A 13,417-nucleotide genomic window follows, 5' to 3' on the forward strand; every position below is an offset into this window, starting at 1 on the left:
TCTTTTCTCTCATATTTCTGTCTCAGTCTTATTGTTCAGCATCCTCAAAGATTTGTTTAACTTTATCTAACAATCCATCTCGGTTCACTTATGTACGTACAAACAGAACAGTGTTCTAGGGTCAGCACAGGGATACAAGCATCTCATAAGAGGATGACCAAATCTAATACGAAAAATTGTGTCTTCTCATCTCCAACCTAGAGGACTGGGCAAATGGCTGCTGATACTTTGTTGACGGGATAAAAAAGCCGACAGGTAAAAGAAGGGACCAGCCTCACCTTTAGCAGACAAACAGTAACTCCATTTTAGTCTCATACTGCATCCCACTCTCAGCTATAACCATTATTTACAAATCACCAATTTGTTCAGGGTTCTGCAAGGCTAAGACAATCTTCTTGTTCACATCCTATCAGTTTGCTCTGTAAGCTGTAGTTTCTACCACTCTGTCAAACTACCTTCTGTCCTGTTTCAGGTTTTTAAAACTTGTGGAAAGCTTTGTTTACTGATGAAATCTCATATATTTCCTGCTTTGGAATTTATTCCCTATTTATTTTTTTATATTCTGATAGGATTTGGCAGACAAAAAAGATAAATGAACATCACAATCCACCATCTTCCATAAATGTTTTTTCCAATTCATATTTTTACTCCAAACTTAATTTGTAATAACTGATTATGATAATTACTTTTATGTGTCTATATGTGTGGGATATAGGGTGCCAGATATGTGATCGAACATTTTTCTGAGTGTTTCTCTAGGGTGTTTTTGGTGAGGTGAGCATTTAAAGCAACAGACTAAATTAAACATACTGCTTCCATAACATGGATGAGCCTTATCCAATCAGCTGAGGCTGGAATAGAACAAAAAGGCTAACCCTCCCCCAAATAACGGAATTACACCTGCCTGCATGTTTTCAATCTGGGACTGCAGTTTTCCTGCTTGCCATAAGCCTTCTCTAGCCCTGCTCCTACTTCATGGCATCCCTCAAAGAACTCTTACAGTTTCTGCCCTACTCTGAATTATCTTTAACTATATATTCCAAACAAAAAAGGAATTAGGCCTAGTTCATCTTCTCATACGGAATGTCTGGCATTAAGTCAGGGGGATGGCTAACTCTTGGCTCATATGTGGTCCAAACAGCTGCGGTCAGGATGGTAGGGGTCATGGGCAGGACAAACACTATGAGATTTCTGGTACAGAGACATACATGGATGCACACACACACAGTCACACACCCCTGGAAATCACCTAAGTGTACTAATAATGGCAGAGTGGCAAATAAATTATAGCACACTGATGGGGAGGGGAAATATGCACTGTATATGGCAACACAGAAATCATAGGTTATGATACATGAAAGAAATCTGAATAGAAGTATAACTACTCTTAATGTTGTTCTTGGTGGCTTCAAAGTTTCCCAAATCTCTATAAATATAGATTTATTTTATCATCAAAGAAGACCAATCACTTACTTTGCATAATGATTTATTTAAATTTTACTCTGTAAACAGAGAACAGTTTACTCACCTTCCCAATGCCACATTTTGTGCCTTCGTTCACCATCCCTGGGTCTGGGACATCTGATCCCAGCTGAAAATCCACACCCCAACATTTGGTGCCTCCACTGGGGGTCTGAATGATAGCAGGAACAATTCCAAATACAGGCATGTCCTGTACATTCTCACACTGAAGCTTTCCACACAAAGCATTCCTATAAAGGTAAAAAAGAATGCGAACATAAAATGCATCTGCTGTAGATACAAAAGAAAAACTCTATTTATATGTATGTAGACAGAGAGTGTTCTGCCCTTTAAGCAGAAGGGAATCTCAACAGAAAAAGTGTATGAGAGCAACAGAGATCAGAGCAATTCTCTTTAAATACGGCAGAGAGGAACAGAGATAAATGGATGCTAAGACACAAATTAGTAGGGTTCCCGATGGTGCCGATGTTCCTTTCTTCACATCTAATCCCCCTTTGCTATCTGTCTAGGGTTCAAAAAGTCTAACTAACAAAGCTCCTCATAAATATGATATAACTTTATACATACTCTTACACAGAAAATAATAGAACTACATCAAAATTCAATTGTGTCTTCTTAAAGAATTATGGTAAGGAGAAAATTAAGATTCTATAATGTAAAATACTAAGAAAGGACTCCATCCTTCTTGACTTGGCTATTAGTTACTTACTTAAAGATTCAATCATAACTCATCAATACACCAAGGCTGTGTGAGTTAAATACCCTTCCTGAATCCTTTCATAACACATTAAGGACCCCTAACATCAACTTTTATGATGCTGTGTTAACATTTTCTACTTATCTTCTGATTCAAGCTCCTCCCCTATACCTGAATCTCCTCTATGACATCACTGCCAAGTCATAATAGGGTGTTATTTTCCAATTTCTCTAACTTGCCACCTCCTAAATATTCCCATTCTAGCTATCATAACATTCCTTTACTTCTTGAGTTAAAATCTATCTCCCTGTAAGTTTTCCTCATTGGTCCCAGCTCTTTCACATGAGACCACACAGATAATGTTTCTGTCTTCCATGTGGCAGCTATTTTAGGACACTTACAATGAAGCTCCTAATTACTTAGTTCACCGGAGCGATAGCTTACCATTGTTTCTCAGGCAACAAGGAAGCTCCTTCCTAAATATGTTCCAGTTTATTTCACTGCCTCTGAAGCATAGTGCTCAGAGTGGAGCATGAAATTTCAGTTATAGCCTAACAAGCGAAGAACAAAATGGTTCTCTCCTTTCCTTTATTCTAGATACCACACTTCTAGTAAGCCCAAGATTATAGGAGCTTTTGTGGTCAGTAACTATATCAATATGTAACTACATTACATTCTTAATGCCCTTGAACTTATCACTAGTTAAACCCTCTTTTCCTCTGCAAAGGCTGCTATTAAGTTTCCTCTTACTTCCATCCTGAACTCAAAAGTTAGTCATTTTGTCCTAACTTTCATTTATCCTTATGTCACCAAAGTGCTTAAATCTTCTAAGCTTCAGTCTCTTCATCTGAAGAACAACAGCTATCTACTAGATATTTGAAATTTGATATGAAAAACTTCTAAAGCAAAGCATAGCGTAAAGCAGACCTCAGCACCAGTTGGAGCCTTCCAAAGTTCATGCTGCTATGATGCAATCAGTGTTTCATTTGTAGTCTTGGTGACATACTGAAGTTTAAAAAGAAAATAAGATGACCCTTGAACAACATGGGTTTGAACTGCACAGGTCCACTTACACACAGATTTTTGTCAATGAATACTATAAATGTATTTTCCTTTCCTTATGGTTTTCTCAGTAACATATTCTTTTCCTAGCTAGCTTTTTTATTGTAAGAATACATATATATAACGCATATTACATACAAAATATGTGTTAATCAACTGCTTATGTTATCAATAAGGCTTCCATTGAACAGTAGGCTCTTAGTAGTTAAGTTTAAGGAGGGTCAAAAGTTATACACAAAGTTTTGGCTATGTGGGGGTTCAGCACCCCAAATCCCTGCATTGTTCAAGGGTCAACTGTACTCTTTAATATATAAAAAACTGTTACATATCAATAAGAAAAGGATAGCCACTTCAACAGAAAAATTAGCAAAGGTGCATGAAAATAGGCAATTCACAAACTAAGAAATGTAAACAACCAAAAAAGCTAAGAGCTGTTCATTGTTATATTAATAAAAGAAATTCTATTGCAAGTCTCAGTAGAGTAATTATTTCAGGCAAGGATCACCAATGCAGGCTAAAACCATCAAGTAAAACATTGGTGAGGAATGGATATTCATATGGTACAATGTCATCACTCCATATATTACCTGATATTACAATGGGAAAAACATAACTTTACAAAATCTGGTCATCACCACTTAGTAACTCCGATAATAAGACAATCCAGAATTATGTGTCTCCTTGATATAATGCATTCCTTAGGATGCAGTCTTTCCCAAAATGTGTCACCTCAATCTAATTAAGACCTTAGATTTAACTTCACATTTATAAAATATTGAGGGGGTAGAGACACAAGTTAACCAACATTGAGAAGAAATCATCAAACAGAACCAGAATATGGGACATTTTAAAAGACTACTGGTGCTTTAGATTAAAAGTAAATTAAGTGACATGACAAATAAATGCAATGTGTGATCCTTAACTAAGTCCTGATACGTAAAAAAATTGGTTATGAACAGGACAGTTAGAAGACAAGTGGAAAATTTTTAATACTGATACTACAGAACTGTTAATTTTGTTAGGTATGATAATGGTATTGTCAATGGCCTTTTACGTTAGAGATGAAAACTGAGGAATTTAGGAATGAAATATCCTAATGTCTGTAATTTACTTTCAAATGGTTCAGCAAAGTGTACACAAAGTAAATATGATAAAATACTGACAATGTTTTAATCTAGGACATACGGATTTTCATCAAACTATTATTTCTAGTCCTCAGTATATTTGAAATTTTTCATTTAAGAAGTTTAGAAAGATAACACCGTCTATGAACTAAAAGAAAAATAGGCCGTTCAGTGAAACGGCACAATACAGCACACACAAGGATGTCTGCAGTGTGCACAGCAGGGAGGTGGACATGGGGCGGGGAATGAGATTACATTTTTGCATAAAGAAACACTGGGAAGACACTTATGAAACTAAAAGAAATAGGTACAGGGAGGGAGGGTGGCAACAGGGAAAAAGAGTGTAGGAGAGGAAGCCACATTTTCTCTCTATCCCTTTAAACATTTTTTGAATAACCAACAATAAAAAAATAAGTAATTATTTACAAATTCATTTGAAACAAAAATGAAATACCTATTTGATATAACAAATTGGAGAAGTATTTTTTAAGATACTACTCTGGCATTGGTGAGGGGGCAGTGGAAACATAAATCAGTTAAATATTTTGAAGGTCAATTTGGAAGTATCTATCAAGACCCCTAAAATTATTCTTATTCTAAAAAAAAAAAAAGAAAGAAAAATCTATGAAAACAGTCAGAGAAATAAACAAATACCTTAACTGTATTTAACATGGCCTTATTTAAAATAGCAAATTACTGAAAAAATGCATAAATTTCTAACATAAGACAATGGTTAAAAGAAGCTGGGTGCATCTATAAATGCTCTTAATATAGTGGACAGTGAATACATCAATTTATAAAACAGTATTAATCAACTATACAATTTTGTTTATATGTGCATATGTGGGTCACTGAGTACAGATATGCATGTATGTATATATATGATGCACATATATTTTTATGAATGAGAAAGAAATTCAACAAATATTTAACCAAATATTTCTGGATAATAGGACCATATGGGATTACTTTACACTATTCTAGATTTTATACCCTTTCTATTATGAAGTTGATTGTAGAGATTATGATAATGACAATGATGATGATGATGATGAATCCTACAATGAACTCTTCTTAATACTATCTTTCGTCAACTCATTCAGTCTTCAAAATGACACCAAGAAATAGGCATCATTATTATCCCCACTTTACAGAAGTGAAAAAAGATGTGTGCAATTGAAACCACTTGTCCAAAGTCTTGGACATCTTCAGTGGTTGAAGCAGAATTCAAACTCAAGAGTCTAACTTCAGATGTGTATTCATAATGACTATATTACATTAACCTTATTATATATCCTTATTAAACTATTCTAAAATGTTTTTCAAATCAGCTACCCAGTAACTTATAAGTTTCATATGTGTAATTTCTATATTTTCATCAGGATATTCATAAAAATATGGACACATAACTAGGCAGAAGAAAAGGATAAGAACTACCTAGCAGACTCTAAGTCTGCATTAATCCACTTATCCCAAGGTTTCAGCTCAGTTCTTTCAATCAGTTACACTAATTCTCTCCACCTATTAGCTAGTTCGCATATAAAATATTCACATGGCAAATATACTATAAACTTAGTATAAATGCAAGAGAATGTGTATCTGCAACTACTTTTGAGACTATACAAGATATATTCAAAATAATTATGTTCATCACCCCTTGTGAAATACATTTTTGTTTTTTAACTGCTCTCAATCTGTTTTATAGTCTCAAGAAAGGTATTAAAAACACCTATAACAGTGCTATCTGAGACAGTGTTCCTTAGAGAATTTCATATGTGAACTGAGATCTGGGGGAGAGGGGAGGGCATGCCAGGCAGCGGAAACAGCATATGCCAAGACCCTGTGGCAGAAGGTAGGCCAGTATAGCTGAAGCATTTCACAGCATTGAATGGATGGGGAGAGAAAGATGATCCTACAAATAAACACATTAAAGAAGCATCCAGAAACACATAAAAAATACCAGAAGAATATTCTATACTAAAGCCAAGGGAAGAGGTTTCTTCAAAGAGAAAATGGTCAATATAGTTGAATGCTGCTGAAAGGTCAAGGAGACCTAAAAATGTCTGTTGGCTTTAGTAATACGGAGGTCACTACTGTTATTTCTTCTTAGTAAGCAGTGTTTCACCACTGCTGCTTAGCTTAACTGGCAGAGTAGGAGTGGAGTGAGAAGAGATTCACAGCATTATAAAATTACTCCAATTATGTAAGATGACAGTATGTATCATATACAGAAACAAAAAAAAGGGAAGAAATAACACTGAAATTGATGAAAAATAATAGTTTGAGTTTATGGATGACTTTTTTCTCATTTATAATTTTTAATATTATTAATTTTATACAAGCAAATATTATAGAAAAAGTTTTAATTTGTCACTTTTAAATTATAGAGCTAGAAGAAAATAAAATACAAAATTAATTCTGTAATTTATGGATTTAGCAGCATAACATTTTAATGAAAGGAATAAAGAGGAAGAAGAGTCTGTTTATTTGGGGTCCTTACTGTAAAACACAGATAAACAAAGTAAGATTCTAAAAGTCATTAAATTTTAGATAGGTAACGTCAAAAGGGACGAGTTATCTTACCAGTTCTATTCAGTCTCTCTGAAACCTTGTGTTGCAAGGTTGTAAGTTTGAAAAGTTAGGTATTTAAGGATGAAATTGGAAGTCACAGGAATTGTAAAAGGTAACTGGTCTTATAATCTTTCATATTGCTTTATAATCTTGCCAGCACTTACCCAGTAGCACACTTCTTGTATTCATTGCCAGAGAAACCACAATTGCCAAATCTGTCACCTTTAGAATTCACATCAATGAAGCAATCTTTTGGGGCAGCCTTGGCTTCTGTAACATTAAAAAAAAAAAAAAAAAGGTTTTTAATAACGCTATGGCAATTTAATACAGAAATAAAAGTATTACCTATGACAGTCCATACAACTGGATGAACTGCCTCAATACCTTTGAAAAGGTTTCAGACCTTACAGATAAAAAGTTTTTGTTCCACATTTTATACTTCACAACCAACTGTAAAAATAAAGCTCAGATTGTACTTAAAAGTTACCCTAAACTTGAATATTCAGGCCCTAAAAGAGGTGTTGTTAAAAAAAGATGAAATTATAAATAGTATTTTAAGCATAGTTATTCTCCTGTTCTCAAACACATACACATATCTACCGCAGTCTTGGATAAGTCAGGTGGGGAAGGATTCATGATAATATTGCCAGCTATTATTATGTTTTTTTATTCACTGTATATGAATGCTTAATTTAGGTATTCCCAGTAATGAGATAGACAAACCACTACAACAGCTAATATCCAGCCATTCTTGTTTTCTTCTCTTTTATATATGTACCACTTAATGTTCAATTTTTCCATTAATTATACATACCTAAAAATATTTTATTTACAAATATTTTAAGCTAAAATTTCAGTACTCTCTATTTAATATATGAAATTCACTTCCTTATCTTATACATCTAATGCTACACTGTTTAGTTTAAAAGAAAATGGATACGAGTGAAAGGACTTGGAGCAAAAAAGAGGCAGAGGATCAAGTAATATGAAAAAATGAATGCAGAGTACTTGCATGGGATAAATGTCACTCGGCAATACCCCTAGCAAAGCTGTTCTACAGAATGGAAACTGCCTTTGATCCAATGATCCAACTACTGGGATTATACCCTAAGAATCTTGAATCACTAATTTAAAAAAACCTATGCACTCTATGTTTGCAGCAGCATTATTTACAATAGCCAAATACTGAAAACAGCCTAAGTGCCCATCAGTAAATGAGCAGATCAAAAAACTATGGTACACCCCTGGCTGGTGTGGCTCAGTGGGTTGAGCACCAGTCTGTGAACTGGAGGGTCACCAATTCGATTCCCGGTCGGGGCACATGCCTGGCTTGTGGGCCAGCTCCCCGGCTGGGGACACGTGACAGGCAACCACACATTGATGTTTCTCTCCCTCTCTTTCTCCCCCCACTTCCCCTCTCTCTGAAAATAAATAAAATCTTTAAGAAGAAAACTGTGGTACATTTACACAATGGAATACTATGTGGCAGAAAGAAAAAAGAAACTCCTACCTTTTGGAACAGCATGGATAGAACTGGAGGGTATTATGCTAAATGAAATAAGCGAGGCAGCACAAGACAAATACCATATGATCTCATCTATAAGAAGAACCTAATGAACAAAACAAACAAACAAGCAAAACAGAACCAGAGACAGGGAACTAAGGAACAAACAGACAGAGACCAGAGGGGAGGGAGGAGGAGGATAACAGACACAGAGAACAGGGTGGGGATCGACTAAGGGGGAGGACAGAGGAGGGCAGGGGAAAGCAATGTGGGGAAAATCGGGACAACTGTAACTGAACAACAATAAAAAAAATTTCAGATAATCTCCAGAGAAAAAAATTACTGTGGTTCTTTTAGTCCTAAACATTTTTGCAGGCCCCTATAACATCTTTGCTAAATACAAATATTTACTTCATTAAGATGCCTTTCTAAAACTTCTTTTAAATCTGGAATAACCTGCCTATTCCTGAAAAATATGTATATCAGAAGACTGACAGATCTCTACCACTCTTGTCCCTCAGCCTAATATAAATTAGTCCCATTTAATTCTTAAAGTCTTCTGTCCTGCTTATCTTACCCACCATAAGGTAAAGAGTACAAAAGAAACTCTAGACAGCAGAAGTCATCAAAATCAACAACACTTAGCTTCAAAGAAATAAATCCAGCATTTTTAAAAATCTTCACCTGAGGATATGTTTTATTGATTTTAGAGAGAGAGGAAGGAGGGGGCTGTGGAGAGAAACATTGATCAGTTACCTTCCATTCACATGCCGACACCTCAATGGGGGATCAAACCCATAACTTAGGCATGTGTCCGGACTGGGAATCAAATCCACTCCAACCAATTGAGCCACCTGACCAGGGCATAAATCCAGCATTTTGTCAAACACCCAATGAGTGTATGAGACTGGCTGATTGTTCCTGATATCACCAGACAAGGTAAGGGGGAAAAGAATAAGCTCAGGTATTCAAATTCCCAGCTTAATCACTGCATAAATAACCTGAAAGCTATGTGTGAAAAGACCCTTATCTCCTATAGTGACACAGCTGAGATTGCTAAAAATCAAACCCAGACTCTCATTCTCCAACTGGCTAAATTACAACCCAAGATGAACTCCCAGCCTTATAGGGTGTTTATCGTTAAGGGCGATGATTGTGAAAGAATGAGATCCTGAAAGTTGGAATGGAAACATGTGGGAAGATCCTGATGCAGCTGGGGACATTGAGCCCCTAAATTCTGAAGAGTCTTCTTTGTCAGGGAAACAGCCTCTCCACACCCATCTAAGGGGATTAAGCATGCATTGCATGTGGAAATTACAAGGGCATCCCTGAGGAAGTTGCCATGTGAGACAATGGTGAGTGGCCTCAGAACTCATCCCTACCACCCCTCTCTGCTTCTAGACCTCTAATTAGACCCCAGTCTCAGCAGACCCCTGAAGGTGACATAATAAGTGTGAACCATAAGAAGATTTGCTACACATGAATCAAATTACTCAGATTTTCAAATTTATACACATAGAAATATGGAGAACATGCAGGAGAATGAGTATTAAAGGTGTGGGATAATGGTTAAAAAAGCATAAAGTTAAATCCGGTCAAACTTAATTGATATGGGCAGAGATTCTGCATTTAATGTTGCAACAAGGGGAGTTAGGGCTGTAACAGTTTGTGAGGCTGGTTGGCTGAAATATGAACCACAAGGCTGCCCACAGTGATCAAGCTGGAAATGCTGGACCTGCCTTGGTTTAATATAGAAAAGAGACCCATGAACTTCCCGAGACTGCAATGCTACAATAGTTTTTCCATTTAAAAACTACTCACTGAGAGGGTCCAGAAGACTCACCTTTCACTGTGATGAGAAATAAATTTGAGGGAAGCCCCAGCACACCTAAATAAGCTCTTGATCACTCTTCTCTGTAGGGCACTTTACAGTGGGAACTACAGCCACCAAACTGGGAATCCTAAATGCAATGGAAGTACCTGAACCCCCAATGGCACGGCCCAGTGCAATGGACCTTGCAAAATATCCTAATACCAACTGCAAAGGCAAGGTGGATGTGTTTACCAAAGTCTTGACTTGCACAGACCTATGGCATTGGTTAACCATGATGTTCCAAGAAGTGAAAAAATAGGAAGTCTATACTGAATTCTTACTAGATCTGTAGAAGCAGAAAAGTTCTAGGTCAAGTGAACATAAGTTTAACTTGTATCAAAAGAACTAAGTCAGGAGTCCTCAACAATTCCCAGACTTGAGTCAGATTATAGATCCAGAACCCTTTAAATGAAAGAAAGGGCCCTAGTACACTGCCAAAAATGTATACTGTTAATCTTCCTCCCATCCTACCCCAATAGGACTTACAGCCTGTTACCAGGATAACTGTGCATTGTGGAAAAGGAAATAATCACACCATTCAGGTACTACCAGACACTGGCTCTGAACTGACACTGATTCTAGGAGACTCACACATCATTGTTTTCTACCAGTCAGAGTAGGGACTTATGGAACTAGGTGATCAATGGAGTTTTACCTCAGGTCTGTCTCACCCTGGGCCCAGCGGGTCTCCAAACCCATCCTGTGGTTATTTCCTCAGCTCCAGAATGGATCATGGGAATAGATGTTATAGTGGCTAGCAGAATCGCCACATCAGTTCCCTGACCTGTGGAGTGAGGGCTGTTATGTTGGGCAAGGCTGAATGGAAGCCACTGGAGCTGTCTCCACAGAGGAAAATAGTAAATCAAAGAAAATACCACAATCCTGGAAAGACTGCAGAGATGACTACCACCACCAAGGACATGAAAGAGGCAGGGGTGGAGATTCCCACCACATTCCCATTCGACTCACCTATCTGGCCTGTGCTAAAGACAGTGGATCTTGCAAAATATCATAAACTTTGCCAGGGATGACTGTAATGACACCTTCTGTGGCAATTCCGGTTCCATTGTTTGAGAAAATTAACCTATCTCTTGGTACCTGGTAGGCAGCTATTGGATTGACAAGTGCTTTTTTCTCCATACTGGTCAATAAGGACCACTTGGCTAGAAGGCCAGCAATACACCTTCACGGTCCTCTCTCAGGGGTACAGCAACTCTCTAGCCCTATATCATCATTTAATTTGCAGGAATTTTAATCACCCAGTGGGGTCATGAGTCTTGGACCATGGTGACAGTGATGGACGTTATGCACAGGCTCAGCAGCATGGACTTGAACTCATCGAAGCCAACCTGGCTATGGCCACTGCTGAGTATCCAATCTGCCAGCAGCAGAAACCAACACTGAGTCCTCAATTTGGCACCACTCCCCTGGTGATCAGCCAGCTACCTGGTGGTAGGTTTATTAAATTGGACCCTTTCCGTCATGGCAGAAGGTTTTGTTCTTACTGGAAAAGAAACACTCTGGGCAAGAACTGCTCTCCATGCATGCCACATTTTTGCCAAAACTGTTCTCCATGATTGATGAAATGTCTTACACACCGTCATGGTATTGCACACAGATGTGCTTCTCATCAAAGAACTCAATTCACAGCAAATTAAGTGTAACAATGAGCCCTTGTTCGTGGGATTCACTGCTCTTGGCACATTCCTCACCATCTTGATGTGGCTGGTTTGATGGGATGGTGGCACAGCCTTTTGAAGACTCAGCTCCCGTGCCAGCTGGGTGGCAACAGGTTGCAGGAAGGGGAAAGGTTCTCCAGAAGGCTCTATATGCTCTGAATCAGCATCCAGCATATGGGTGTTTCTCCCATAGCCAGGATTCACGGGTCCAGGAATCAAGGGGTGGAAGTAAGAGTGGAATCACTTACAACTTCTCCTATTGACCCACTAGCAAAATTTTTGCTTCTGGTTCCCACGACCTTATGCTCTGCTATCCCAGAAGTCTTAGTTCCAAAGAGAAGAATACTTCCAACAGGAGTCACAACAATGATTCCACTGAACTGGAAGTTAAGTCTGCTACCTAGCCACTTCAGAATCCTCATGCCTCTAAATGAACAGGCAAAGAAGGGAGTCACTGGCTGCGGTGACTGATCCTGACTAGCAAGGGGAAACTGGACTACTACTCTACAATGGGGGGAAGAAAGAGTACAACAGATATAGGAGATCCCTTAGGGTGTTTTTTAGAATAGCCATGCTCTATCATTAAGGTCAAGGGAAAACTACAATAACCCAACCTAGGTAGTACTACTAATGGCCATGGCCTTCAGAAATGAAGGTTTGGGTCACCCCACCAGGTAAAGACCATGACCAGCTGGGGAATATGGACTGGATAATGAAGAAAGCTGTTAAAAATGTCAGATATGACTACATGACCAGTTACAGAAATGAGGATATTAATTATCATGAATATTCTTTATTGTTATAATAAATATATTTGTTAATATTATATAAAATGTTCTTGTTTTCTTTCCTCTCTTATTCCCTTTTCATATAACATAAGATGTGTTGACTTTATATGATAGTGTAGGTATTGTTAATTTTACATTCTAGTATTTAAGTTAGGCATTATCATGGAGAAGAATAAACATCATTCAAGGATTTTACTTCTTCCTCTAAGGGAGAGTATAGAGCATTTCCAGTTGTACACAGGGCAGTTTTATCATCTTAAGTGGAATTATGACCTTGTTATTTTCTTCTTTTGGAGACTATATATGATATAAGCTGTGCCAGGTTGACAAGGGGTGGACTTGGAACCATTAATTTATGTGTCTGCTTGACTGGGCCACAGCATGCCGCCCAGATAGTTGGTCGAACATTATGGTACATTATTTTGTAATTGTATTTTTGGATGAGATTAATACTTCACTTGGTATATCAAGTAAAGCAGACATCCTCTCTAATGTGTGTGGACCTCATCCAATCAGTTGAAAACCCATATGGAACAGAAAAGCTAACTTTTCCAGAGTAAGAAGGAATTCTTCCTGAGGACCTTTAGACTAGGACGTTGGCTTTTTCTCTGCCTTCAGACTTGTACTTAATTATACA

At 37.6% G+C, this 13,417-nt stretch overlaps 1 protein-coding gene across 1 annotated transcript in view; it reads right to left on the minus strand.

Moving 5' to 3' along the window:
* The window catches only part of ADAM9 (ADAM metallopeptidase domain 9), a 101,798-nt gene that overhangs the window by 23,663 nt on the left and 64,718 nt on the right, over nucleotides 1-13,417 (minus strand). Inside the window, exons 15-16 of the mRNA XM_090258463.1 lie at nucleotides 7,101-7,206; nucleotides 1,529-1,712 (exon numbers count right to left, since the gene is read on the minus strand). Of these exons, the coding sequence (XP_090114589.1) occupies nucleotides 1,529-1,712; nucleotides 7,101-7,206 (290 nt within the window). The remainder of the gene's footprint in view (nucleotides 1-1,528; nucleotides 1,713-7,100; nucleotides 7,207-13,417) is intronic.

Source organism: Furipterus horrens, unplaced genomic scaffold, assembly GCF_987537825.1.
Source record: "Furipterus horrens unplaced genomic scaffold, mFurHor1.1.pri manual_scaffold_12, whole genome shotgun sequence".
NCBI classification, from domain to species: Eukaryota; Metazoa; Chordata; class Mammalia; order Chiroptera; family Furipteridae; genus Furipterus; species Furipterus horrens.